Below are 25,171 nucleotides of genomic sequence, written 5' to 3'. Positions count from 1 at the left end.
CAACTCTTCACATACTTTACCCAGCGTGAGAGCTATCAACTTTATTATTTGTTTTTACGATACAGTGTGCATATGATTTACAATGTAGACCCAGCATTTACTAAAATAATGGTCAAGGGGTAAATTACCGTGAGCCAAACTGTCTGAAACTTTGCTGTGATATAATGCGCCATATTAAAGCAATATCTCCCGGGTAATGTCAGTCATAGAAGTCATCAAAGTCGTCACTGTTTGTGTTGAAAGGTTGAGGACGCAAGGCCGCTTCAATCTCTGAGTCGCTGTCATCTGATTCCCCCCAGAAAGCTATATAAAGAGTACAGAAAAAAAACAAAGGGGTTGTTATTTTAAAATTATTTTTTTTAATCTACCTTAGAATCTACTCAATGTATGCTAAAATGCAAGAAGTACTTTGCAGACTTATTTCCTTTTCCATTTAAAAAAAAAAGGTGCAGATCTACATATTTTTTATCGTTTATCCAGTCAGTGTGCCTTGACTCTCGTTACAAGTATTCCAAGGGTTAAAAGCACTGAAGCTAAACATTATCTTGACCTTGATTGCACAATGAAAGTCTCAACACCCTACCTGTTGTACAGTCACATACTGATCTGTGTTAACTCAATGTGTCTCTTCGTCTGGCTGTACACCATTATAACTGACAAAGCTCTTTCAGGGTGAAATTCAGCACGATTTAGCCCTTAGTTTCCTAAGGCTGTTGCTCATGGTTCATTTAGAAATATTAACGACAGAACCACAGCAGGTTCCCCAAATTTAGATTATTTTAGTAATTTATTAGAGGATTAGATAGAGCTTGCTGGCACCATAAATCTATTTAAGCATTCAGGAACCTGGATTTGGCTTCAAGGCCAGTTTTCATTTACACTTAACCTCAAAAAGCATAGCTGTATTTACACAGGAATATAATCAAATGGCTCATATTGAAGCTTAAATTTACAATCATTTTATAAATATTTCCACATGAACCTCATTATGGTAATCTGTTCAATGTAAGTAACCTTTTCTGACACATTGTCTTTACAAGCAATTGAAATGACCTTCTCTAGACTCACCTTTTGACTGTACAGCGGAACGAGGCTTTGAGTTTGTCTTCTCTTTCCTAGAAACACAAAGACAGTTAGCAGCATATTTAAGTTATTACCTTAGGCTGTCTTTGATAAAGAAGCAATATTTCTAGCCACTTGGAAAATGATTTTCATCTCAGGCATAAAACATATACTGTATGTAAAATAAAACATGAATTTAGAAATCATTTAGCAGAACCATTTTATCTAATGTAAACAAACATAACTACTGCAAGCGGAGTGAATGCAGGTCAGTGAAATGGAGAGCACAGCTGAGAGAACAGACAGATATAAAACCATAACAGAAACATGTACTACCAGTCTACCGAGCACAAATGCTACACATCTTATTATGACTGTTATAACCAAAATGTGTTTGTGACAAACGCGTTGTGAGGACACCTATTTCACTGCGGAGAGGGAGATTTGCTGGCTAAGCTCAGACAGAGCAGCAAAGGGAACTTCCTTGACTCCTGTTCTAATCGTGCTGAAGGACTTCCACAAGGCCCTCTTTATTCAGAAGTGGTCCAAAGACAGGGTTGCCAGGTTCCCATAGCTTTGGTGATATCGCTATGTAAATGTGTGACCCCCGAAAAGGCTTTGATCTACCTCAATGCATATGCAATAAGGCCCCCCGTTCCACTTTTAAAGGCCTCCTCTTTAATTTACATCATCACAGGGCCTATTCAAAGCCCCACAATATATCCTCATCATCTCCCAGGTTAGCATACATATCCATATGGCTCATTTGTTTGGACTTTATATATCGGAGCTGTGTTGATGCTTTTCTTGAAATGGCGAGGAGGGGGGGAAGATGCTGAGTTTTAAGCAAATGAGCTCCAGTATAAACAATCATGTGTTGTGTTCCTCCATCTGCATCAATTCAAACCCATGACCTCTTTGATTGTCATCCTCTCAATCACCCTCATCTCTCTCTCTCTCTCTCGGCCAAGTCTTGGCACATGTGACTGTATACTGAGTATAAGGACCAAATTTCCCTGGCTACGTTCCAATTGCTATCTTCCAAACTATATATTGCTGCTTTTGCACCACTCAAGACAGAATGAAAAGATGCAACTCCCATTCTTAACTGTGAGCAGATTGCTTTGTGATATAAGCATTATGCCATATAGCCAGGATAATCATTACAGGGTAACCTTTAAATTCACAAGGCGATAGGACATCCTACAGGATATATGGATGATCCTTGCATCTGTTCAGGCAGTATACTGAACTTCTAAGGACCTCTGGCACTTAAAAAGCTGGTAAATCAAAACAGAGGCAGTCTAAGAAAAGCAACAGCAGAAAAATGGAAATAAGGGGACGAGGAGGCAAGGACACAATCACAAATAAGCAGCCTGTCTGCTTGCAGTTGAAAAGGCACTGCATAGGAGGGTGTTGTGTTTTGTTGAAATACAGGATTTTGTTTGCCATATATGGTCTATGAGACATCACATTTCAAAGACAAGGCAATTCATCCTACCTTTAACAACATGTGTTTTTAGTATATGTATATTCATATCTACACCTGTTGCTGAATAGTAGGTAGTGGATATAGGAAATATTTTTGTTATTTTTCCATCTGGGCTGTTTTGAGTCCAAACTTATGGTAGGCACTATTTTTGTTAACTTTTGGCCTGCAACTCAAAAGTCTCCACTTTGTAGAGTATTTAAGTATTGGGCATACTAAAGAAATATATAAAATTATGTAGATGAATAATAGTTACATGGCCAAGTACTAATTTGCAGAGATATATTCAAGTTATCTACTTCAATATACGCTTAATCTTTAGCATAATTTTTTTAAACAGTGATCCTTGGTAGCATGGTGAGCTTCAAATTAAAAGTCTTTGGTAAGCTAAGAAGTGACAAGAATAGAATAAGGTTTTGTCTCTCAAAGCTACTGTGCAAAAGTCGTAGTACTGTGGAATGACAGCTTTGGGGGCAGGCTAGGGGTGAAGTAGCAAGGAGAAGGATATCTGCATATCTACACTAGAAAATATTTCTGCCTGCTATCTGCAGTCAGTTTTTTAAAATGAATAACAGATAAAGTACAGAAGTGGTTGAAGCACAACTAAACCATGGGGACTAGTGCATCCATTCACAACTGTTCGGCAACATATCTCTAACAGGCCCTGCAAAAATACAGAAATAATCCATACGATTACTTCCTCTCCTCTGCCACAGTAATAGCTATTGCAGGGAGTAAATTGGGCTTTTCTTTTCTCGAACTTCCCCCCGGGATGGGAATGGTCTATCAGCTGTTCCACTTCAGCTAGGGACGGGACTGATTTCAAGACAGGGCTATTACCATAGAGAGCCCTGTCTGGATCTGACCCCACCGATCTAATATTCCGTTTCCATAAACATTTATGCCAGTTCATCTTCTGGTGAGTTTGCCTTAATTGAGGCAATGATCTGAATATGTAAGACTGGGCTGGCCACTGTTTTGCAGGCTCTGGTAGACAGAGGTGAATGTAATGTGTAAAATGATGCAAATTACAGCTATTGTAATGCCCCCTTTTACAATGTCTCTCTCATTCTCTCTCTCTGGTCTTTGCAATTGTGTCATATTGTTGTTTATCTTATGTTTAAACAGTTGCCTGTAAAATTGTACACGTTTTATACATATTACACAGTCAGAGCTTGACGGGAAATACTGATATTTTTCTCTTATTAGTGTATTTCCTTAATTGCACTTCTACCTTAAATTGTCCATACGCCATTTCACATTATATTGCTTTGCTGTTATGATTTGAGGCAAAGCCCATGAAAATTATATATATTCAAAGGTTACGTAATGCTTACATCACAGGTTGCAAAAATCCAAGAATGGTGTCTAAGTGTGCAGTATTTAGCTGATACACAATGTGCAAAAACAAATAAAATTAATAAAATGAATGACAATCACTTATGGTTATCAATTCCAATGTAAAGCATACTGTGTGTGCATTGATTCAAATGACATTTAAGTGTGACTCTGTTGTGAATACGTGACTAACTGAAAATAACTGAAAGGAAATAAAGTGTTTTTTGCAATAACAGGGACATGGCCTAGATTGCAGTGATAGATTATATGCATTATCTATTGATGAGGAAGTCTTACAGCAGGTAAAATGATGGAGTTTCAGACCAAATGAGACTGAATGAGCAACACAAGGTAACGTGACTGATTACACATCTCAGGCAAACTGCATGCACAGAACAACAGACTAGGTCGGGAGTAGTGGAGAATTGGCTTGTTGTTTTGTTTGCCCATGTGAGCAGTGTCCTGATTGTGCTTTGTTGTATCACTTGTGGTGTCTCAGCAATAATAATGGAATAAATAAACAACAACAACAACAACTACTACTACTCTCATAAATTTGAATGTGGGCAACTGTACTCGGTTAACTATATTAACTGAAATCAATGAAGAAATGTTGAGTTGATACCAACATCAAGTACGCAATTTCTTCTCATCCCACAGTCAAAGGAGAGCAGAACTCTATGCATAAAAACATCATACAAGGCTGATCTTACAGCTGGTTTTACTCTATTTCTGTGTTTTACTCTATTTCTATGTCTGTCTATTTCATAAGAAAAAATATCCAATAGTACATACATTGCCAAAAACATGTTCAAACAACATAACACACTGTCCTCTCAAACTGCAATTCTTAACAAGTGCATGGAAGACTACCTTTCTATCTGATCTTATAGGACCATGCATTTCGCTTATCATTAGTCACATTTTAGAGACTGTGAATTCTGTCTGTGGAAATAATGCTTACCCAGCATTAAATATTGGCTTGTGCAAACTGATAGGCATAGAACTGCTTTTATTTACCCTGGCTTTTTTAAGCTCCTGCCACCCACACACGAATGCTAATAGCACAATAGCACTCTTGCGCAGCGGCGCTTGGCTAAAGGTAAAGGGAGACCCATCACCTCATCATTCCCATCAACTCCTACTCCCATCCCAGCTATGACCCCACAGAAACATTGTTTAGGCTCCGTTTAGATGTTCTCTAACAGGCCTGAATGGTACCAGGATGTAGCCCTCAGTGGGGGCCAACAGTGAGAGGCAACTGTGAGTGCACTGTGAGTGGGCACTCTCTAACGTGTGAGTGCTCTCTGCTGGCAATGAGTGAGTACTGCAGCTTAGAGAGAGAGGCATTTTGCCAATGATTTCAACATAGGCGCTCTCCTCCTGACTGGTGGCAGTCCAGTGGAGACAGTCAGTGCAGAGGATGGCTGCAGGATGGATCATTCACCTAATGCCGCACTATTTGACTAACATAACCTACACTAGGATAGCCTAACATTTGCTGGCTTGTGAAAATCACACACACATATATGCATATACATAACACAAACAATACATTATAAAAAATACAATTATTTTGGGGCAAGTGGCATTTTTTCATGGTTTTGCCTGATGATTTTTTGACCTGTTAAGCAAAAAAGTTGCATTTAATAAGAAAATAAGACAAAAAAAAACTCTGATTTTTATTATAGGGCAATTAAAGATCTCTTGTGGTTTATTTTGATGTAGACAGCTGAGGTGAAAATGAGGTAGCCAGTGCAGGACAGTGACCTCCTCTGGCTGGAGCCTCTAAATGCTGTCTTCATCTGTAGAGTCAATCTTTTGTTTACTCTGGTTTAGCCTAGTTTTAATCTCCTTCTGTAGTCTGAATTGGAGATTATCAGCTGCCATCTTTAAAAATATATGTGGCAGGTTTGTTTTGGACAGGATATATTCTTCAGACCAAAACAACCATGTACAGGAGGACATATGTAATGTTCCTGTACCCCTGACCATACAAAAACGGTGGCTTTGTCTCCTACTCTACTAATTATTAGATTGCCTGTTTGCCATGCTTTGCATTGCTTCCCTACACTCACTGCTGCATTTTGGACCAGTAACACTCCCTCTTTCACAGCCTCTTTGTCTGTTACTGTCTCTCTGTCTCCCTCTACCTCCCGCTCTCTCTCTCTGCGTCCCTTTCCCTCCCTTCCTTTCTCCCAGCTCATGTCCCCCTCACCCCTCCAATCCCTCCTCCCAGTGAGCTGTCAGAGATGCCACACACATCGCCTCCTCCTCCGAGAGAGAGAGAGAGAGAGAGAGAGAGAGAGAGAGAGAGAGAGAGAGAGAGAGAGAGAGAGAGCTTCTGATTATGACACTTTGAGTGATTTGAGGGCGAATGCCTGAGCACATCCTGTTGTCCAAGGCAGAGCTGTAAACCACTAATTGTTGAGTCAAGGTTTTTGTCAAGCAGGGACTAGGCACAACAATCATCACACCGGCTGATGACTGGAGGTTTCTGTTTTGTGTGTTTGTCTGTGCACATGTGTTCAAGCATTTTGTCAAGATCAAAAACAGGAGCAAAATAAGAGGTATAAAAAAAACAAAATAAAACAAGAAAGGAGTGGCATCTGAAATGCCTACAGTAGAAAGGAGCACAATGATTCTTTGCACGAGAGGAAGCAGTGGCATGCACTCGCGTACAAAGGGGAACAAGTGGTCTTTACATGGAGTGCAGCTGCTTATTAAGACTCACTCCTTCGTGCATTATTCCTTTCATCCCCACTCAACCACAAAGTGATTTTGCTTTGCCACTCACAAAGACAGCAAAAGATTTCTAATGGACAAATCCTTAATAAATGTTGCAGATCAGTCGCTTCCCCGCGAGTTATAATACAATAAACGGCACATTCTATGAAAGTATCTGACTGAAAAACGCTGTGTGGGAGAGAGCAAGTAAGAGAGAGAGAGAGAGAAAAAAGAATATGAAAGACCTCAATTCTCTCCAATGCCATAATAGTGAAATGAGCACATATAAATGTGTTAAGAGTATCTCTTTGCATCTTGTATAGACTGCATGTATTTAATCTGTAAAGCTTATTAAGGCCCTAGTCATTGCTATGCAAAGTAGCACCCAGTGCTTTTCTCTCGCTTTTCAGCCGAGTGCAGTGTTTGGCCAATAGGACTGGCCCCCCGCCTCTCATTCTGCATTCATAACATGCAACATTTGCACAATGTATCTCTCAAAGGCCCCTGAATAGAGGGCCTTAATACTCATGTAAACAACTGCAAACCAATTACTTAATGAATCAGGCCCACACATAATGAGGAGCCACACAAAGGGCTATAAATGCATTTTTTGCACCAAAGCCTCTGCTTTAAACTACAATCCCTCGGCTGTAGTCTAGGCTTAACTGGCAAATCATAATTATTGTCTAAGACAACAGAGAGGAAGCCATTTTTGTATTTTGAGTCCAGCTCCATCCTCCTTTTGATGTCACTCATCAGCTCACTGACAAAATAAAGCAAATAATTAACAAGTAGGATGGAGAGGGGGAGAGGAAAATACAGGAAGAGAGGATCAGTCAGAGAGAGAGGAAGAGGGGCAAAGAGATGGAGAAAGGGCAAGAGAGTGAGAGAGAGTGAGACAGAAAGAAAAAGGAGAGAAGCGGGGCGAGAGCATGCTGCAGTGTTATGCTTCTGCTCAAGTGCAGGGCTTCCAGACCACTTGTGGAAGCAATAAAGCGCAAGAAGTGACTGTGGTAAGTGGAATGCTGAAATGTAAGCGTCCAGGAGAAGCAGAAGAAAAGACAGGGGGAAAATCACTGTAAGACCAAAGAGAGGGTTGATGGTGACTAGCAGCTCTTGGCACAGCTTCCTTCCTACCCCTAGTGAGAGTAGAGTGTCAGGCATGCATAACTACCCATTAGTCCCATTTTACTTATGTACACAACTGGTGTCTCATCACTCGCGCTCGTGTCATTCTCCGTTTCTTCTAGTTTTTTGTTCTCTGGGTTTTGTTTTATCACATAAACTGCGGCCTTCCCATGCGTGTTAATGACGGGGAGACAGGCGCCATCTGAGAGGGTCTGGGCCCGAAATTGGCTCATGTTTATTAAAGAGGGCGGTCATTGGGGCTGGCAGTGGCAGACATCAGCAGCTATGAGGACCACAATAGAGCCAGCCCATTAGGCCCTTCCCTGGGCTAATAGGCAGACTGGGAGAGCCTGCTGGCCAGTCCAGGGAGATACAGACTTCAGGCCCTTGTGTCAGCGTGGTGCCCAGTAATCACATGAAATCAGAGACGATTTTTCCTCATAACGTTTACCCAGCCATTACTGAAGCCCAAATGGGCTCGCGGTGAAGAGGTGCTCTGAGGACCCGACGTGCAATTGCAGATTTGATGAAGTCGTGTTGATATTCAAATGTAAGCTCGATGGCGTTGGCCTCCACCAAGCTATTTATCGTTAGATGTTCTTTTCCAACCCACTTAGGGCTCTGATTTGAGCAGTGTAAATGTGTTTCAAGGGTGAAAAATAAAAGGACATTTGTCCTTGTCAACACTTGAGTCCCCTTCTTTCAAAACAGTTGTCCCTGATTCTCTTCTTGACATTATCTGTTTGCACTCTGACAACAAGCCTCAAGACAGTGAGATTAGAACTCCAATCCATCGTTGCTGTTAGCTGTTTTGCTTTTGATTTCTAAAACCTGGTTGAACCCTGCAAATAGTAAGGGAGAGGGGCTTTGGGGGCCTTTTGTCTTTGTGAGCGAGTTAATGGGTGGCGCCCCCTTGATCTTATGGAAATGAACAGGGAATTATGAGAGCGGCCATGCAAATGTACATCAACCACTTTGGTGTCTGGTGGCCCATTTCCTGTGGCCCGTTGAATAATAACAATGTTCTTACCGAGGGTAAGGGTCTTGATGTGAGGAGCGCTTGGCCCTCCCCAGGTCCTCTTCATGGCCATCATTTATTCCTTAAAAGAGCAAACAGGGCCAGATAAAACCATTTGATTTGGGCATCTAATCACAAGCTAACCTAAGATGCATATTAATATGGAAACCTATGGTGCAAGGCTGAGAGCACTGGCCTTTGACTGTTGTTCAGAGAATCTACACACATGGGAAATGTGGTCTTTGTATAGTGTCTTTATGGGATGTGAGAACATATGGCCAGTGTTGACCAATGGTTAGGCTCCAGTGGCTAGCTACTTGTCTGGCAGGGTGGAGCGGTGGTGGGACCTCTTCTCTTACCTGACAGACCGTTCTCCTCCTCCTCCTCCTCCTCCTCCTCCTCTCCAGAACTCTGCAGCCTCTCCTGCATGGCAGACTGTTTAAGCAGCTGATATGCTTTTGTCTCTATTCAAGGACACACATACACACACATGGACGCACACACAGGAACACGCAGAAAGACACACACACACACACACACACACACACACAATGTCACTGTCAAATATTTGCTTAAAACCCAGGTTTCCAACTTTCAGAGGTTTCTCTGTTTGATGAGACAACACGCTTCAGTGGCTGAGTCTTTTGGTCTCAGTGCTGAACGGAGTGGGTGAAAACACTGTGCCCGATCAGCTAAGCTGTTGATTCAAGCCTAGCGTATACATCGGCAGTTTCCATGAGACGGCAATCACCCTCTCACATTATCTCAGCATCCCCTACCAGGAAGGCAATGATTGATTTTCTGTTTTAAAAACACTCATAATGACTTTCCCGCACACTAGAGTAGGTATCATATTTGATAGGAGCACACAGACTGCGCTGGCAAAATCAGCAGAGCAGATGTACATAATAAATGGCCAGTTGTCTCAAGATGATGCTGCTGTTACAACAACACACCACCGCAAATCAAAGCACAGAGCAATTTGATCTTCTGTATGACTCTTAAGTGTCCTAACATTTTCAACTTGGGTTCAGAATGAAAATACCACGTTTAATCATTTTCTGAAAACTATGACATTTACATGGCAATTTCAAGCATCCATCCATCCGTGGCACTTTATGAAGTCATTCGCTTTTACATGAAGTCTAAAAAAGCCCATATTACACTAGGTCTGCAGACATGCATGTCTTTATCAGTTCCGAGGTCATGGTATTTGATTGTGAGATAGATGTCTCTCACTATAGCAAAAGCCTTCCCTAGCAAAATCTTTAGTCATGTTTTATATGGAACTCTACTGGTTACGGCTCTTTTTCCCCTCTTTTGATTAGGTGTAGCGAAACTGGACTCATTTTGCTGGCTGTGCACCTTGGGGATGCACACACATGAAAAGCCCAGTAGGAAATCTGATAGCCAAGTGTAATATAGCATTGCTTTACATTTCAGAGGTTCAGCTGAGGGATGGGCACACCAAGCGCTTCCAGGATGCCTTCACATCTAGTCTTTTTCAAGTCCGGCCTTGCCAGAGGATTGTTTAGAAGATAATGAGAACCGATGACAGATCTCTTGCGCTTCACACCCTGGCGTCCTGACAATTAAAGCAGCCGCATTATGCCGGGCCAGCGAATTATCAGTTTTGCCAGAATGCCTCGGACCGGGCTGAAAACGCGGCCAGTGTTTTTGCGGCGATAATTAGAGAGAACTAGCACAGCTCTTCAGGTGGGACTTTGACCCTGGATTCACCTTGATCATCCTGCCTCAGCCATTGCGTAAAAGAGCCCATTATTCACTGCAGTGGGAAGAAAACAAACCACAACATAAGGGCAGTGTGAATACCGGGGCACCAGCGCTGCCTTTTTACCTCTAATAGGAATACTTTCCACAGGGCTTTCGTCCTGGCTGTCCTCTTCAGTACTTTGTAGTTCTGTAAGAAAGGGAAGCCCATAGTGAGAAGCAGAGGCAGGGAGGAAGGGAGGCTGGGGATAGAAATAGGACTGGGGGGGGCTTTCTTTAGCTCTGAATAGAGGGCCCTATGAAGACTGGGGCTGTGAGGGATTCATAAGAAAGGTCTATGGTGAAATTGATTTCTTTCATAAAAGGGAAGTTTTATTTCTCTGCAGAGGTGGTTCTCAAAAAATGGCAGTAGTCTATATTTGTTCCTATTCTTGGTCTCTCTCCATATTACAGTGCAGTGACAGACTTTTCTGTTTGGAATGTTGTGAAAGCTTGTAGCAATCTACTGACAACTGTAACAACCCTAACCGTAACCACAACAACGAGACAATAGATCACAATGTGTCACTTCTATCACTACATGTAGCCTTATAGGGTTCTCATTATATAGGAATGTCTAAACTCACACATACTTGCTGAAGGGAGAGTTTTTGAATACTTAAAAATACAACCATTCCTTTGTAAGCAATAACCAAAACCCAGCATTCAAATTCAAATTATTCAAGTTTAATAAGAGTGTTACGTGCCAACTGTACTGCACTTTGAGTTGCTTTGCCTAATAAGCCAGCTAAATGTCCTATTTTGTAACAATAATAATCTTCAGTGACCTTGCATCTGTTGTTCCTGTGCTGGCCTGGCAGGCTTCACATCTCCACCGTCAGCCAGGAGAGAGGGAAGGCCGCACGAAGACGAGTCACTCTGCTCCTCTGCTGAGGGGCACTCCTCACTGGACCGGGACAGAAGTGTCCTCAGCAGCACTTTGGCCTGTGAGCAGTACAAATTAAAACCACACTCTAATTGCTCCCATATTGTGAAGGAAGCGTCAAATTGAACTCTCACCGATTAGGCAAGTCATTTACTTTGGCCATGGCTGCTCGCACAGAGGTGCAGCTGTGGCGCACGTTGAAACGGCAAGAGAAAATAACTCCAAATTCTCTCCCGTTTAACTAAAAAAAGATTATTTCTCTCGCACACTTTCGCTCCCGCTCTCCCTCGCTCACTCTCAATCACACTTTTTTTTTTTCTCTCCCACTCCTCTCATCCATGAGATTAGAGAAGCGCCTAAAGAATGCAATCACCCTGGCGTTAATGTGCAACACGTTCCAGATATCTCCCCTCTTGGCTGAGAGGATTGAGACAAACTGCTCTCTTCCTCCCTCTCCAGCTCATTTTTATCTCCGGGGAGATGAGGATACACAATTAAGAGGAGCTGTTCCGTGAGATGAGGAGCAGGGAGATGCCACACACCGATTTCCTTTCTCTCCTTTCTCCCTCCCTCCTATCAAACCCTGCCATCATCATCTCTCTTTTGTCATCAAAGACTGCCTCTCAGCCTCAGATGGCCATTTGCAACTTTTAATGAGCACTAATATGAAGGGGATGATCAGGAGGGTTTTGACAACGACAAACTTTAAGTACATTGTGAGTTGTTATCAGCAGGTCACAGTGGAGATTGACAATGTACATGCTTTCATTTTCTGAGAGTGGAGGAGACGCAAAAACACATGCCAATCTGTGCTTGCCACTTGGTATTTGATGCCGTTGCACAATAAAAACTGTCTTGATCCTTGTCCCCGATATCTATCTTTGTTCTTTTTTAGATTTAGTCAAATGTACCATGGGTTGAGGGCTCTCGCAGACCCACTGCATTTTAAATATCAATGAATGCAACTGTTAGCACTTGAATATTCAAAGGGCCTCTTTGAGTGTGTGCATGCGAGCTGCATGCTCCCATTTGTCAGAGTGGCCAGGCTGTGTGGCAAGACGTGAATGGAAATTTCTGTTTGCTCTTGTGTGTGGAGAGTAAGCTGTTGTAGAGAGAGAGTGTGTGTGTGAGAGAGCGCGATTTTCACTCAGGCTTTTCCTGACGCACTTGGACACGATGATGGAGATGGCAGTACCTCTCTTCCTTTTGTCAGTTCATATTTTGAAGAGGCTCTACAGTCTCCCTCTCTGCCTCTCACTTGCGTCAGGGACATCGCAGCGACATCTCCACACCACAAGAACCCCCACAAGAAGATTCCTCAGAAGTAAATAAAACAAAAACCTGCAGGTATTTGTCATCATTCTATTAGATAGAATGGTATTGTTTCTGAATGAATTTGTAATATGGCTATACATAGTTTGCAAAGTAGGATGCCAGACAAATGGGGATAAGGTGGACAGGGAATGAGTTACAGTGGGGCTCCTTGCTCTTAGCATTATCTTTGAGCCGTAAGTGGTGCTAAGTGTGAATATTCGCTGTAATTTCCTTCCTGGTTTAATTGAGCATGATCTGCACAAGGTCAATGAGTGGGAAATTTCAAAGACTCCTGTCCGTTGTGGAGAAGGTCTAAATGGCTCCCTCATTCATGTGGGCCCAGGCGGCGGCTATACTTTTGGCTAATAACAAATTAAAGGCCAGTGTTTTTCAGAAGAATAAGCCACATGGGATGAAAGAAGCCCAAGCCGAGGCTGTTATTTGCGATTAGCGTGTGGGTCAGGGTTTCCCTTTGGTCTAGGTCAATGTGTGGAGCAATCTGATGAAGAGGCAGCCGGGGCTGGGTTTCAAACACCAGACACAAAGAGGGCACTCAGTACCACCTACAACCCTCTTCAAAAAATACGCAAACACACAACTGTAGCCATCTTGAGAAAAACAGTACTGTAATTTTTGGACTAAAGTGTTAAAAAAGAGCCATTTCTCTCTCCTTTAGTCATAGCAGACCTACATGTGTGTGTCTGTTTTATGTTTGCATGCTTTTGGTAGCGTGTGTTCATGCATGCATGCGTGTGCGCTTCTTATTTATGTGTGCGTGCAGAGGCTGTGTGTGTGCTGCCGACGCTACCTGGTGGCTGTAGGCGGCATGGCGCTCCAGCAGCAGCGGCGTGAACAGCTGGACCAGGCGCTCAGTGCTGAGGACGCGCCGCTCCTTGAGCAGAAGGGCGTGCTTGAACCAGCGATCCCACAGCCGAGCGGCGTCAGGGGGGAGGCTGGAGCTGTGGCAGGGAGGCGGGTGGTGGTGGTGGGTGGGGGTGGTGGAGAGGAGGAGAGGCTTTTTCATTGGATACACAGTAGGAGATAAAAAAACATAAGATGTAATTGTAATTCCTTACAGAGTGACAGGTTCTTTGATTATCAAGAAAATTGAGGTAGCTGAGAAGTTTTTAATCTTCCATCATGCGAAGAATTAATAACATAGTATATTTGTGTCACCGTGTATGTTTTTTATTATGTAGCATCCACAAAAGGCTGCTTTACTATACCAACTTAACTTACTGTAGTAGACCTAGATCATAAATGAATTCAAGTTAACACTGGACGGACGCAGGCAGCCATTATACTCCTGGTTGAAAACTGGATGAAAGGTCAAACAGCCAATAGGCATCTCCACAGGAAAGAAGGGGTCTAAATGACACCGCTAGATGTGTTTCTTTGGATTGAGTATATGTTAGCGGGAAAGGTCTGAAATCAATAGAGTAGTGAAGCAGAGCATGGATTTGGTTCAGAGTATAACTAGGCTACTCATTATCAAAAGGACTGGAAGTCACAGATAGGGCATTTTAATTTGCTCATGACATTCACCCGTGCAGTGTTGCCGCCAAAGGTGACACCAATGATGACCTTTACATTTGTGGACAAAAGAGACTGTATCGAATGGCAGCGTGCACAATCTCAGCTACTGTTCTAAGTGTGTGCCCCCCCCCCCGTCTGGTCAAACTATCAAAAAAAAAAAAAGAAAAAAATGCAGGCAGGTATCCACTCTTTGTCTGAAAAGTGGAATTCACCTTTAAGTCTGTTCACTTTCTGTATGAAAAGAAGAGAGAGGTCTATTGAACTCTGTCACTTTTAGAGCACTGATATTTCTGCTCTGAATTACTCCATTATGGCACATATTTATTATAGAAGCAGCAGGAGTTGGAAATGTCTCCGTCTACACACACACACACACACACACACACACACACACAGAGCGCTGATGTCAAAAGATGATAGTAGGCAACACAATACTAAAGAGCACTAAAGCTTTGACACAAGATCAACTTCAGCATCTCAGAACACATTTTTTTTTCCAAAATATGCATTACATCATGCATATGCACATGCATAAATATGGTATGATATAATTATGATTTAAAAAAAATAAAAAAAACTTCACACAAACAATTAACCCTTAACATACCACTAAGCTTCTTTTCACAATCACAGATTTCATTAAGCTGAAAAAGAAGCTCAGAGACACAATTGAGGAAAGGGCATCAAAAGCCTCATCTTTGGTGGTGGCTTCACAGAAAACCAGGAGCCTTACCTTATTTCCTTAGGCTCGGTGCTGGACTGGTGAGCACTAACTAGGTCCTGTGGTAGCAGGCAGCCCTTTGCTGTGCTCCATGACAACCTCTGAAGCTCATGAAGGACGACTGCGCCACATGCTTCAAGGTCCTCGTCATTCAAGCCCGCTCCGCTGTTACAAAGGCTGCCCAATATATAGAGAGCAGTCAGCTATCGCCATGGAGCCCTGGGCTCAGCCCGCGGGTCAGGAGTATATGGAGTACAGCCAGCAGCTGCTAACAGTACACACACACACATACAAGTATAATCAAACACATCAATACACGCGCACAATCACAGCAAGAGTTAGGGCCATGGCAGGAGATGGCTGCTCTCTGTCCTACTGGAGGTAGTGTTGGCATCATTTGCAACTTTCATGTTTGCCCAGATGGGGATAAGTATATAATTGGGCTTAGAAAGAGTTAGAAAGTTTCCCTTTGCCAGACATTTATCCATAAATACTTTGTAACGAGAGCTCCAATTATGGTAAATTAATCATGCTATGAAATATAAAAGGCTTATGAAAAATAAGCCCAGTCTAATGAAACACGGCCACTCCATCCTCCATCTCCCCGACTCCCAATTGCCGAGACCAATAATTCAACAGTAAAGGGTGGTTACTATAACAATCCAGTGTGTTTGAAAACCCCTCAGAAATGAAGACGTGTGTGCATGTTGTCAGTGCCGAGTGATGACACTTCATCTAAAGTGAGAGCCCTTGGCGGCAGGATAATACGTTTTGCTCCGGATCTGCAGAAACTGCTCGATGATCATTAAAAAAAAAACATACTGCATTTAGACTGGGGAGAGAAGATAAAAAAGAAATATAGAAAGGGTGCACCTGATAATTTTATTGAGTTTTATCCCATCAGTCGAAGAGTCCCAGTAAACATTTGTCTGTTCACCATGGAGTCGTCCTTCGATGCTCTCCAGCAGATGAAAGAGTCCTTCGCGGGAGAGTCTGAAAGAACATAACCCATTAAACTGCTGAAAGGAAATAAAAAAGGAAGAGGTCATTTGATCAATAGTCCCACTATTTGTAAAAAAAGGATGCCATTTGATCAAAACTTCTGTGATACGTTTTTTCTCCAGGTGATTTCCTTGTGGTACTCAAGGACTGCTGGAGGAATCTGGTCATTAGAGTGTCACTGCCACAGTTCGGGCCTTCAACTATTCAAATAATGTCTATTGACGATGAAGGAATGGCAGATTGCACAGGCAAGCTCTACATAAAAGCTTGTTGTTCAAGTCGTTCAATATAAAAGCTGATAGAATTAAATTGTGCAGTGCAGAAGTAGAACGTGAAAAGAAATTCTTTAGATTCAGTTAAATGGCAAAATAAAGTTAATTATAAATATGTAATATGAGTAAAAAAAATCATAGAAATGAGAATATTAACAACTATGCAATGCTGAAATAAAACCTCACATTCAATCAAAAGTAAGAAGAGTAAAAAAAGGTTCCAAGAAAAAAAGAGACTCAAGATGATTTCTTTTGGTGGGAGATTTACACTTTAATCTGACCCTGTGTGAGACTGCAAAATGAGAAATGGATGCCTAATGCATGTGGATATTGGGAATCCATCTCTTTCTTGAGCATTAAGCTCTGGGTGGCCCTCATTGAATTCTCCCAGAAACCCCAAGCCGAGAGATCCTGAGCCCCCCTACATAAAAGGGGCCAAAAAGAATTTATGACAATCTGTAATGGGCTCCCGGGTTAGGGGTCAGCAAACAATTGCTCCTTCTCTTTTGCAGGTTGTTTCCTGGTAACATCCTGATTAAGCTGGCAGCTTGAATTATATCCATGACATTCTGTAGTGTGCAATCCATCTGCGCTAAGTCCTCTTCAATGTGGCTGAAGTAGCATAGGCAAAAGCTCTGTCTTTTTTTTTCTTCCCCTATCGTCAGCGTGGGCCTTGAAATAGTCATCATCTTTCTCTTTCCACTTTATTTGTCAATGCTCTTCAAAAAGAGACCTTTAGAGAGGGAGAAAGTGAATTTGTTGTGTGTTGCTGCAGACCTCTCTCTCTCTCTCTCTCTGTGTATTGTTGCCAGGTTTCATGGCGAGGTCTCCAACCTCACTTTAGATGCTGCTGTTTGTCCGCATGTCGACATCATCAGGAGTGTATTGTTAGCCAGGAGAAAGAGGTCAGCCTCTCTGCACTGATATTGCACTACATGTACAGTACCGTCTCAGGGGTGATTTACCATGCCGAATGGCCTCACCGTTGAGTGATTGGTGTCAGGGGAATCTCACCACACTGACACAGGCAGAAAATAAAATGCACAAATGAATGGGAAAATACACTGAGTAATAATAGCACAGGGAGTGCAGGGACTGCAAGAGTAAAACTGGAATATGGGGGGATTTGGAGCTACGTCCAAATGTCCACAGCTAGCACACAAACTATAAAGCACTGCATGTCACTGTGCAATTAGCTAATTAAGACTAGAATTAGATAAAATAAACAAATAAATAAAAACAAAAAAGGCACAATAAAGGAATGTCCTTAAAATGCATCAAGCCACAAGGACATAGCAACCAATAGAGCTCCATTTCCATGTCATAATTAACTTTTAAGCCTATGCATATTACACTGTACTTATAGGCTTGTGTGGGATTAAAAAAGAAAAAAAAAATCACCTCACAATGTATCACATGCTGTCACCGATACAGCAGAACCATCATGCAGTTCAGGGGTAACACATTTGAGAGGAGGACACATTGAGACCATTATGATGAGTCTCGAAGAAACCTGGGGGATATTTCAGTCGTATACACTCACTCACCCTGGCCATGCTGGAGGAGAAATATAATGGGATAATCTAATGAATTGGCCAGGCTTGTTTTTCCTGGGTGTGAGCTGAATGGAAGGAGCGATATAAACTCTAACCTTGAGAGAGAGAGAGAGAGAGAAGAGAGAGAGAGAGAGAGAGAGAGAGAGAGAGAGAGAGAGAGAGAGAGAGACAGAGAGAGAGAGACGCTAGAGACTGGATGCTCTCGGAGCTTTACATCAAAGCCTTTGGTTTTCTCCTCATACACAGAAGCCCTCCGTGTTAACAATGAACGCCGCAGCCCCCACCACCTTCTCCCCAGCACAGGCTAACTGCAGCTCCTCTTGAGGTCACACTATAACAGTAGAGTAGACCACACAGAAACGCTGCCATGCACAAACAAGCTTTCTTCACTCTCAAGGAGCAAAAATAATTCTCCACATTGTTTCTGATACAGACAAAACAAACTAAGTTTTGAAATAAAGCCTTGATAATGCTCTGGCCCATTCATAGCGTCTGTGGTTACAGTAAACTAGCTTGTTTGCATTGGTGAAGAACATTTTCCTTGACAATATTCACTGATTCTAATAGGGTACTGCATCTAAGAAATAATAGATAGGATAGTAAACAAGCATAAAATAGGCAACAAAACAGACAAAACTGAAAATAAGCACTCGGAGTGTCCCTAAGAAGACGGTAGAGAACTGACAAAATAACGTTTTCTTTTTCCTTTTTAAGTGACTAAGTGCTCATGTTTGGCAAATATTTTGTAGGGAAAATGCATAGGCTGTGGACGCGAATATTCACATGAGCTTTTCTGTGGCTCTAACCCCATCCAAAATGATCCTTCAACTCAGAGGCCATCATCACGCTAAGGATTTGTGGCTGTGAGTGCTGTCCACATGCCCACCCTCCAGAACACTCTATGGCGCCACAAATTTCCTCCTCCACTGGGGACTTCCTGAGGTCTCTCAAGCAGAAAATTGCTCTGTTACAGCATTATCTTGGATTATGGCAATATTGTCGGTCACGGGTCCTGAGCTCTCCCTATAAGGTGCATCACTGCCACCGCCGCTGCCGAGCAGCACAGAGCACGGTGGCGTGGAGCGTGACTCCCACAATCCTCTCTGGCAGCCTGAGATGTGACGGTGGCGAGGACTGTACGGTGTCTTTGCCCGCTCCCATCATTAACAGCCCCCTTTGGTTTAGCATGGCCACTCAGGAACATTCTCCTTTCTGAGCTTGCTTAGCTAGTTTTAGGACACCTTTGTGTATTTCATAATATAAGACACTGGCTGAATTGTACACATTATGTGAGAGTTGCACCATTAAACAATCAAAATATTAGTGTATCTCTTCATTGAGTCACTTTGAAACATACGTCATACATACATACATACCTTTGCAACGTCGCTGTTGGAGATACGGAACTGCGGTTTGATTGCGATCCGTTCTTGGACTCTTCGGAGTGGAAGGATGATTCTTGACTGTGCTGACTGTGGTGATCACTCCCTCCAGAAGTGACGCTCCTCTCAGGTGCCGCTCCGGCGGTGGGGCTGGCGTCTAGGTGAGCCACACCCTCAGGTAGATCCTCCTCCAGCTCAGAATGTGTCAGAGAAATGGACAGGTCACTAGCACTGCTAACTGACAACTTCACACTGGAGCTTGGTGTGCTGACGCTCTCGCATCCACCTGAATGTGAAGACAGTGCAAGGTGGCTGATAACTTAAGTGTTAAAAAGGAGTAATAAACTGCATTCAACTGCCAATTTGCAGATATACAATGAAGAAAACACCCACTAAAAAGGGCTACAAAATATTGAGAAATAACTTTGAGGGATAACATTGCAAACCTGGTGCATCCTGAGATCCTTTTCCAAAATGGGTTTCAGGCATCAAACGTCTTACACCTCTCTCTGCTTCTTCCATTATGGGCAGCTGATGGACAACGTCTCGGGAGTCAGTGTATTCTGCAGGGGAATTCTCGGCCCACATGGGGCTAACGCTGCTGAGAGATGAAGGATTCTTCTCAGGCCTCGTCAAGGTCACTGGAGGTGAAGGTGCTCGTTCATCATCACCTCCAAAAGGCACACCGCCAGCTGTGCCTGTTAAGGCACGAACAGATGGGAGCCCCGCCACAGTCCTTTCATGTTTGTCACTCAAATTACAGCCATCGGGGGAATCGTTTGAGCCTGAAATGTCATCTGATAAATGCGCTCGGTTGTCGGCGGCAGCCTCTCCGCAAACTCTGAAGTCCTTCAAAAGGCCACTTGGTAGACGTTCAGGGGAGTGCAGGCTGCGATTGGGTGAACGATGCAATGCTTGGTATGAGTGTACACTTGTGGTTGCAGCTTCAGCAGCAGACCCTCTGGAGGTCTGACGGCCCGTGAATATTACTGCTGGTGGATGTTTGAAATCTTTAGCTGGGTGAGGCAGGGAGTCATCCTGGTATTGTCTGTGTACAGCATCAACCTGCAAAAATGGAATAAGCAATCATACTATGTCCACTGTTAGCAAGTAAACTCTCCATTATTATTATTATGCTACAACACAGATAATCATGATAAAGTAGCCAAGAAGATGGCAAGATTGTTGCATATGGCCTTGGACACACACTGTTCCCCAAACAAAAAAAAATACATATTTTTCCAAGCTGCTCATGAATTCAAATCTGTATACAATTTTAGTCTCCTGAAATGTTAAACTCGTTAATGAAATTAAATGGGTTCATCTCTAAAGAAATTCAACTCAAGTGTGTGAAACTATTCGCTTTTCAATTTTTAATAAGAGTAGCTTATTTGGGCCAAGGTCAGAATTCTCTTCACACCATCTTTCAGAAGAATGTCTCAGGATCAATGTTTTAACTTTTAATCTTATTAGAAATCCTTTACGCAAGTTTTGATTCATGTCTGCAATGTCACCGAGGGGGGGAGAGAGAGCAGCAAAAAAGCCTCCCTCCAAACATAATAACAAAAAGCATGGCTTCTGTTTCTTTTCTGATAAGCGTCTTAAATACCAAACAGTTAGCTGCTTAATAACATTCACTGTAAACCATGCAGCCTGCCCAGCAGATCCACAAAGTAGGTAAAAAAGAGGAAAAGTTAATTTCTTGGCTGAGTGATTCCATCGGTAGCTGCAGGGCAAAGTAGAAAGTGTTTCACTAAAGTAGCAATTGATTCTTCTATCAATCTGCGGCACGCGTGTGCTCTTCCAAGGAATGTATTAAATATGAAAATCATATCCCGTTATCATCTGTCTCCAGCTTTCAGCCCGGTAAGCTTCCCTTAATGAATGCTGCAGCCTGAGGGACATGCACACTGCCAGCCAATGGCTTGTATGCATAATGGAGTGACGGTACCATTTTGCTCATTACAATATCGACAGGCTGAGGGGGGTTTTGCACACAGTTACAAGTGACTGCTCTAGACAGCATGCTCCAAGTTATTATGAGATGTCTTAGACATTTCATCTAAAAGAGCTTTAACTGCTTTAAGTGAAGGGAGAAAGCAGCTATGGGCTTGAACTACATCGCTTGTACAGATGCACCAGCTAGGATTAGACACCTGCGCTATTACAGATACACAGTTTAAATGTAGACTTCTCTACAGATTTACCCCGCATAATGTCTACTTTTCTTTGTTGTTCTAAACCTGAAAACACCGCTTGATAGAATTGAGATCTGCAGTAACCTTGTAAACATTACAAAAAAGGATTTGACATAGAAAAACAAGTAGCCTTTTTTAGTCATACAAAAAAAAAAAGGCAAGTATTGCAAATTACACAATATAAATCTGTTTCTTGTTTGATCTGTATGATTTGAGTTAGAAATAACAAAAACAAAACAAACACCATTACTACATATTGACAAAGGTTGTAACTACAAATGAAATTAAAATATATAATCCATGCTCTTCTTATTAGTAATGCTAGTAGTTGCAATTGTAAGTTGCCTATTACCATTACCTTTTCCGCTTCAAGCTCTTGTTCTTTTTTTTCCCTTGCTACCATAAATCTGGAAATTTGATTCAAGCACTCAGCCTGTAAAAAAACAGATAGATAATCAATTTTTTTAGACACAAAATTTAATTTTCCATTTTTTAGACACTGTACATTGAATGAGATCACAGAAATGTTCACCTTCTGTGCATAGTTCCTTGAGAATTTAAACAATTTGACAGATAGAAGATGATAATGAAGATATTTCAGACTAACTGACATATTGCATGTAATTTGACACTATAGACATATGCAAACACTGGGGATTTTGTCTATACGATAATGCTGTGTGTTGAACACGATCTGCAAACACACAGACACGTGGGGTGAAAAAGGAGCTGGAGAAATTCAAAGTGGCCCAACGTCAAGCGTCAGTCAGTCATGACGGGTTTTCCCTAGCGAGTGTCCTCCATGTGACTGCCAACACTCTTAATCAATTATCTGACAAGCCAGACTGACCGCCTTAATCCCAACTCCAATTAAACAATCTAATGGCACTGTTAAGGGCACTGGGATTAACTCCAGCATCCCAGGCCTTTTCTTCAAAACAATACAAGTTTACACAAAAAGACACCTTTTAAAGGACTGCCTTAAACATTGCTCAATTGCCTACTCTTGTTATCTATTGGCACTGATTTTCCACCAAGCAATATGGACAATGATTAGAAATAATTGTGAAGATTACAATAAAATGATGATATCAGCGTGTGTGTGTGTGTGTGTGTGTGTGTGTGTGTGAGAGAGAGAGAGAGAGAGAGAGAGAGTCCGTTCTACTCTCTGTCCATTGGGAACTGATGTTATTCAGTGAACCAAAAATGTCAATGTTAAAAGAAGAAAATTGTGATGATATTCCACAATGGAGACAATCGTCCAAAATAGGACAAGCAACAATAACAACAAACATGTAGGACTCATAAAGCATCAAGAGGAAATAAACCAACTGCTTGAGGGGAGAGAGAGAGTAAACCTCTGGAGCACTTCAGAGTCTCTATATTGGGCAATTAACTCAGTGAGTCATAATTAACCAATTTTGTTAATTTGATATTAAGCTGTCAAGCACTGTCGTTGAGTTTTAAGTGATAATCTGACTGGCTCATTGTTTTCTCCCTTGCTCATTTGCTTGTCGTGATAAATTGCACTGTTTGAGTGTTTACTATTGTCACATCAAGCAATTGCTAGTAAATATTCCTACAGTGTATGAAAATTAGAGCATGATATTTAGGCAAATGAGTATAAAGATGCTTAATTTATATATTCACATTAACTATAAAAATGTCATTATACATTGTCTGTTTAACATTCTTAATATTCTTTTTTTTTATTTATTGCATTTTATGGCATTTACAGAGTAAAGGAGTAGCATATGATCAATTGTCAAATGATACCCTCAAAACATGAAACAGCATATATATATATATGCTATATAAATAAATATTCACTCTTTAATATTCAAGAGGTACACTGGTAACCTGTGAGAATACATGTGTCTTTCTGAACATGCAAACAGTTTTCTACTTAATAAATAAATACATAAACAGATCAAATTATTTTTTTAAAAAGTGAAACTGTTCAACCTGGATCAATCTAAACTAATCCACTGAAGAAATGAAGTTATGTGTGTGTGTGTGTGGGGGGGGGGGGGGGGGGGGGGGGTATACCTTTTGTTGATGCAGGGGGCCATGGTCGGGACCATGTTCCTTCATGCTCATTTCTATGCACTCCATATCTCTCAGAAGCTCAAGGTTTCTCATTTTCGCTCGTGTTTCCCTCTCACAGATTTCTTTGAGATAACTGCGCAGTTTGGCACGCTTTATCTGTGAGCTGAAGGCAGTGGAGAACTATTATTTAAAAGAAACATTATCTAAAAGCATTGTCAAAAATAAGAGCTAGACTTTTCAAAAGAAAAGGTATGCAATATATATATTTTATTCAAATCATGAAGTCTCATATCAACCTAAGCTTTACTATTTATAATTAACATGTTAACAGTTATGATATGATTTACAGTGAAAACAGGCTGTTCTGCTTAAATGTAAATAAACAGTGTGCCTAAACACATTTTAGTACTACATGTTTTTACAAGATTCGCACAATTTTTCATAATTTTCCCAAATAAAATACTATGCATCTGTACATAGATGACATATTTAGTGAGGCTGATAAAGCTTTTCAGTCAATGATACTGACTTATCACTATAGGGACTCTCAACTATATCAAATATAGGCTACAACTGCTGCTATCCTGAGCAATTAAGAAGTGATCGATGTGAAAAATATGAAAGACAGTTGAAATGAGAAATAGAGTGGATAACAACAAAGGCTTTTATTGGTAAGACAGTAATATAGACAGTAGATGACTTACATCCTTTTATCAGACATGGAGTAAGCAAACAGCTCCCTCTCCAACTCCAGCCTCCGCTTCTCCCTACACAGACAGACAGGCAGGCAGACGGACTGTCACAAACTCAAACTATAGCAGCATCGCCGTAGTTTGCTAGGCTAATTACAAAGTCGGCGTTGTTAAATGGCTTTACAGCTTACTTCGTAGTAATTAACTAAGTGTAATGAGTATGCTAATAATTAATCCGCTCTACGTATTAGCTACAAGTTACAAACAAAAACACGAGCATTAGCTGCAAGTTAGCTAACCCGCAAACGCTAGTGTTTCACCGTCATGTCAGGTTAGCCTCCCTCGTCGTCTAACTGTCTGTCTTGTTACCTAAATGCAAGAAGAGTTTTGTCGCTTGCTAACTCCCGTGACAATGCTGCAAAGCGAAGTGCTCTTGTTAGCTAACGCTAAGGGTAGAGCTAAAGAGTAGCTGTATAGCATGATAAGCTAGGCAGCTCTGTCTGAGCTAACTTAGCTCGCTAGTTAGCCTGTTTTCTTGTTGCGGCAGGCAGCAGGAGGCTACCAGACAGAAGAGACAAAACTCGAGCCCGTGGTCTCTGAGAGGCCGTGTTCCCGTAAAAAACGGACTAAAACCTCACCTTTCATGCATGCTTTGTTGAATAGATCCTATCTTTTCATAATATTGGTCCTCGCTGAGAGCCATGCTTGCCATTTTCACTCGCTTGGTGCTGCTGCCCGAGAAGAGGAGGCGGGCGAAATGTGTTTACGTTGGTTACCATGAGCACCGCTTCCCAGAAATCCCTGCTGATAAACACACCAACCACGTGGCGCGAGCTCCTCTCCAGACTGCTCTTAACAGCTTTTACACACAGGGAAATGATGCTTTTCACAACAGTACAGCGAATAAAACCTAAACAAGATGAGGTAAGACAAACTGTAGTTGTGCCAAGCAATGAAACTACATCTGTAAATAATCAGATTTATTTTACATGATATAACCAAATATAAATCCATTTCCAGGATGAAGCAGG

At 41.8% G+C, this 25,171-nt stretch overlaps 1 protein-coding gene across 1 annotated transcript; it reads right to left on the bottom strand.

The window, feature by feature from the left end:
- On the bottom strand, positions 1-24,856 carry kiz (kizuna centrosomal protein). Its single transcript, XM_071900289.2, has 15 exons — positions 24,779-24,856; positions 24,153-24,215; positions 23,449-23,611; positions 21,758-21,832; positions 19,648-20,266; positions 19,196-19,487; positions 15,863-15,982; positions 15,002-15,166; positions 13,541-13,691; positions 11,321-11,477; positions 10,621-10,683; positions 9,122-9,226; positions 8,775-8,844; positions 1,069-1,115; positions 1-303 (listed from the first exon to the last, which is right to left on the bottom strand). Exons 1-15 carry the CDS (start codon positions 24,850-24,852, stop codon positions 200-202), a joined length of 2,268 nt encoding a protein of 755 aa, XP_071756390.2. The 5' UTR covers positions 24,853-24,856; the 3' UTR covers positions 1-199.
- Positions 24,857-25,171: the final 315 nt, after the last annotated feature.

This window comes from Centroberyx gerrardi, chromosome 17 (genome assembly GCF_048128805.1).
Source record: "Centroberyx gerrardi isolate f3 chromosome 17, fCenGer3.hap1.cur.20231027, whole genome shotgun sequence".
Classification (NCBI taxonomy): domain Eukaryota; kingdom Metazoa; phylum Chordata; class Actinopteri; order Beryciformes; family Berycidae; genus Centroberyx; species Centroberyx gerrardi.
The sequence above is the reverse complement of the archived record's forward strand: the minus strand, read 5'-3'. Positions and strand labels throughout refer to the sequence as shown.